Source organism: Echiichthys vipera (genome assembly GCF_963691815.1).
Source record: "Echiichthys vipera genome assembly, chromosome: 22".
Taxonomy (NCBI): domain Eukaryota; kingdom Metazoa; phylum Chordata; class Actinopteri; order Perciformes; family Trachinidae; genus Echiichthys; species Echiichthys vipera.
Window position 1 is genome coordinate 18,331,864 of NC_139847.1, and position 4,707 is coordinate 18,336,570.

At 42.2% G+C, this 4,707-nt stretch overlaps 1 protein-coding gene across 1 annotated transcript; it reads left to right on the forward strand.

Annotated features, from left to right (window-relative positions):
- Window positions 1-2,432: 2,432 nt before the first annotated feature.
- Window positions 2,433-3,737, forward strand: LOC310964253 (protein S100-P-like; the record flags this gene model as incomplete). Its single annotated transcript, XM_083937311.1, has 2 exons — window positions 2,433-2,570; window positions 3,540-3,737. The coding sequence occupies 2 exons, from the start codon at window positions 2,433-2,435 to the stop codon at window positions 3,678-3,680; spliced, it is 279 nt and encodes a 92-aa protein (XP_083793437.1). The 3' UTR covers window positions 3,681-3,737.
- Between the last annotated feature and the right edge of the window lie 970 nt (window positions 3,738-4,707).

The following is a 4,707-nucleotide window of genomic DNA, read 5'->3' on the forward strand; positions in this document are numbered from 1 at the left end:
GGGGCTGGAGCCGATCCCAGCTGACATAGGGCGTAAGGCGGGGTCCACCCTGGACAGGACGCCAGTCTATCGCAGGACACATAGAGACAAACAGAGACAGACAACCATTCACACCTACGGGTGATTTAGAGTCATCAATGAACCGAACACCTGCATGTCTTTGGACTGTGGGAGGAAGAAAACCCATGCAGACACAGGGAATCAGCCGGGAATCAAACCAGCAACCCTCTTGCTGAGAGGCAACAGTGCTAACCACCACACACCGCCCGCTTAGCAAATGTTGCCCTTGCAAAATAGAAAACAGGTGGAGAGACAGAGCACCGGATGTCAGCCTTTACCCCAGCACTGCACATCTGGTTAGCCATAGTAGCTAGCAACTTTCAGTCTTAGGATATGCTATGTAGCTATAAAATCAGGAGGTCAATTAGTGACTGAACACGCCGTACCTTACTCAAATGATATCTTCTGAACTTTGGAAAAGGTTAAGATAATTTTGGAGTCACAGTTCTTTAACATAATTGTGCTTATGCCAGAGGAAAGGAGTGACTAATACGTTAATAAATACTAGCCTGATTGGAGCCTAATGGTAGAGTTGATACAGGGACACTTGACCCAATGAGTCAGCCAGACCCATGCTAAAGGTTACTGCATAGAAAGAGACACCTTCATTCATGAGAACAAACTGAACTTACACTTACCATATATGCATTCCAGCGAACCCACTGATTTAACATGCTAAAGGTGTTAACCACCACATATTGTGAGACTGTACCTTTCTCATGCTTTCACAGTTCCTTTCGCTTGCAAACATTCACCCCTGTACATACTACATTCACATCTGTGATATTTAGTAATGGAGTACATTGCTTTTGCTATCACGCAAATAAATTACCTACTAACCCTGAAACCCATTGTTTTATCTGTTGAATGGTGCCACATGTTAAGTGAAACGCAGATACTTAACATGATGTGACCAGATAAATGCTTCTATGCAGTATATCTTACAAATTCTGTAATGGAGCAATGTTTCCAGGAAACCAGGCCAGAAGACATGCGAGCAAACATGCTCCCTTGCATACTTTTGTGCAGTTTGAACTTTCCTGTTGTGGTTCATGTCCACGCTTACAAAGTAGCATAGACGACCACTAACCACAGGGGATGTAGTGACCCTGTTAAAATGTGTTTCCATATCATGGTGATGATACCTGATCAGAAGACCAACACAGCCTTTATAGGCCTACGTAAAATAATGATGATGACCGGCTGATACTGTTTTCATCTTGTGACTGCGTGTGTGTGCGTCATCATGGCATAATGGGGTCCTGAGACACCTACCTTTGCTGGAACTACCACGGAGGAGGTTTTGAGACTTATAGGTGTTTATGCTGTACGTCTGTGGACAGATTTTGTCACAGGGATAGCTTTACCACACCGGTCAATCTTCGTTCCTACCCTCACCTATGGTCATGAAAGCTGGGTCATGACCGAAAGAACGAGGTCACGGGTACAAGAGGTCGAAATGGGTTTTCTCAGGAGGGGGACTGGAGTCTCCCTTAGAGATTGGGTGAGAAGTTTGGCCATCCGTGAGGAACTCTGAGTAGAGCCGCTGCTCCTTTGCGTTGAAAGGAGCCAGTTGAGGTGGTTCGGGCATCTGGTAAGGTTGAGCGCTTCCCTAGGAAGTTGTTCCAGGCACGTCCAGCTGGGAGGAGGCCTCGGGAAAAGACCTAGGAAGAGCAGGTAAGGAGAAATTATATCTCCACACTGGCCTGGGAACTCCTCGGGATCCCCCCAGTTAGAGCATGTGGCCCGGTAAAGGGAAGTTTGGGGTCCCCTGCTAGAGCTGCTGCCCCTGCGACCGGACCCCGGATAGGAGGTTGAAGATGAGCGATGAGTTAGATTTCGTCACAGTGACAGCATCGCAATCGTGCAAATAACAGTCAAAACATTACAAGTGTGTAGTTGAGATCAAAATGAAGGCTGAGTTCAAAGATGGGTGCGGTCTGAACGATTGACCCACCACTTTACACCCCTGGTTCAAATGTGTGCCGTGGTTGATGAGACCCAATCCCGAGATTGTCTCCAGTTTACTTTGTCTCACATTAAACAAATCACAGACTCTATTGTGGTTTAGTTATTAAAAAGACCTCATCTTAAATCAACAAGTAAATGACTAAAGCTTCATATGATCTGTGAGGTAATATGTACACTGGGCGTTGTAGGACCTAGGTTGTGTTGACACAGTTGGAACCACCACCTTTGTCAAACACTCAAGCCAGCACCTGGCGTTTTGAGATATGTCCCGAGCCCTTTTTTTTCAAAAAGGTATAAAAGTCACCGTTCTCCTCCTCCGGTCCCAACACATCTGCTCTGTCGATCGGTGGTGTTCCTTCGTTTCTCTCTTCACCGTATTACCCACCTCTTAAACAGCCATCATGACCCAGCTCGAGACCGCCATGGCCATCCTGATGAAGACCTTCGATACATATGCTGGCAGTGAGGGCAGCAGGGACTCCCTAAGTAAAGCCGAGGTGAAGTCTTTGCTGGAGAAGGAGCTGCCCGGACTGCTCAAGGTACCGTACACCCTGTTTAATGAGGCTCATGTTTTCAATATCTGTCCACTAAACTTATATATGTTGCATTGCACAAGCTCTGCGCTACGTTACAAAAAGAAGCCACCACGGTAAAAATCTATTGAGTCATGGTGTAAAATGCTCCAGACTATTGATGTTTAAACAGGCTTTTTCAATGTTGTAGTTGTACGTCAAATTAGCATTAACTTCCTGGCCTGGAAATGTTTGTCGATTTGAAGTTGTACGTAAACATTTGAACAATAAAGCCATGACGGATTTTGAACAATCTCCAGCCGCATTCGAAATGATTTCATTTTTAGATGTTTTGTTAAGGTGGATTTGACGTTTCTGACCACTTTAAAGTCCCTCTCCCATCGTTGTGTCATGCCTCAACATTAAGTTATTGTAATTTCTGCAACCAAAGACCTACCTTTAAGAACAATACACTGTTGTATTCTACTAAATAGGCCTGGACAAAGAGACCCCCACTTTGTTTTCAGTCTTCCCGCTTGCATACAGTCGTATGATCTGTAAATTCTTGCACATTCTCTGTCCACATATTCATAGTATAGTCTTTTTTTAGTATCAGTATGTATATTATACCCTTACCACATATCCCATACATATCATATATTATTGCATGCACATGTACATATACATTAGTATATTATTATTTTATTTTGCCATCATCCTGCCACTGCACCTTACTATTCAATTATCTTGATTTATCTCGTGCTTATGTCTAAGTGCATGTTCCATTCTCTGTTTCTACTTATTTCTCATACCCAGATAATTTTATTGTGATTTTATCTTATTTTTGTTCTATTGTATTATATTATATTCAGTTGTGCCACATTGCTGCAACAAAATAATTTTCCCTTCGGGGATGAGTAAAGAAATTATCTCTCTATCTATCTATCTATGATGTATTATTTTAAAAATATCAATGTTGTTTGTTGGTCTGTGCAGGCAGCAAAGAACCAAGGGGAGGTGGACAAGATGCTGAAAGGTCTGGATTTCAACGGAGACTCCGAGGTGGACTTCAGCGAATTTGTGGTGCTGGTTGCTGCTCTCACCTGCGCCTGCCACGACCGCTGTCCCAAAAAGTGAGCCGTGCAAACGCACTTTGGGGTGGGGCAAAATGTCGGCAACATCAACGCAGGAAAAACCGCCTCTTTTTCTGGTGGTTTACAGTATACCCACCTATCAGCCCATTGGAATATAAGAGACAGTATGCCCACTTCCTCCTCTGTAACCTACCCATCATCTACCAATACACTACTGTCTGTAGTGACTGTTTACTCTGACAACTGAATAAAAGGATTTATTTACCTGTGAATGGCTTGTGCATATTTTATTGTGTGACTAATATTGACCCCATAGTCCAACATTGCAGTTGGAAATAGCAGGAGTATGGTAAGAAAATGATTATATGCATTTAAAGAAATGCAAATTGCGCTTTGAATTGAGTATTTTTCTATATTACTCTGCTCTGATTTGGATGAGCAAATGTACGGTATATACCCCCTTGGAATAATGAAACTTAATCCATTGCACAATCACAGAGACGTATCAATCTCAAACTGAGGCTGGTCTTAGTTCCTTAAAAATTCTGGAGAGGTTAAAATGATAGATACACATATAACACAGAAAATGAGCAGCAGCAGGACACGGCTGAGACACGTATACACTTTGGGTAACACTTTCTATGAAGACCACATGCATAATGCTTCATGACCACACTCAGGAACACACAATAAATGTATTTATTTATTTCGGTATATATCAAGCTTATATAAACAAAAGGGTGTAAGTGGAAGCCAAAGTTTATATTCCCCTACCCATTTTACCTTAAAATGAATTCAAAATACAAAAGAATCACGTCACAAACATTTGAAACCAATCTGTACACTTACATTTCTGATCACAACAAAATAAAGAACAGCGCATAAGTCAAGATAGTACAAAAACATTCAACTTTCCATACTGTAACGAGAAATGATGTGGTTCTTATAGAGTCTTTCAAAGCCGACCAGAGTACATCATTATTTAATGTTACAGGACAATTTTCCCAGATGTTAACCCATCTAACAGAAAAACAGGGATTTTTTTTTAAAGTAGTTGGAGTCTTTTCTTT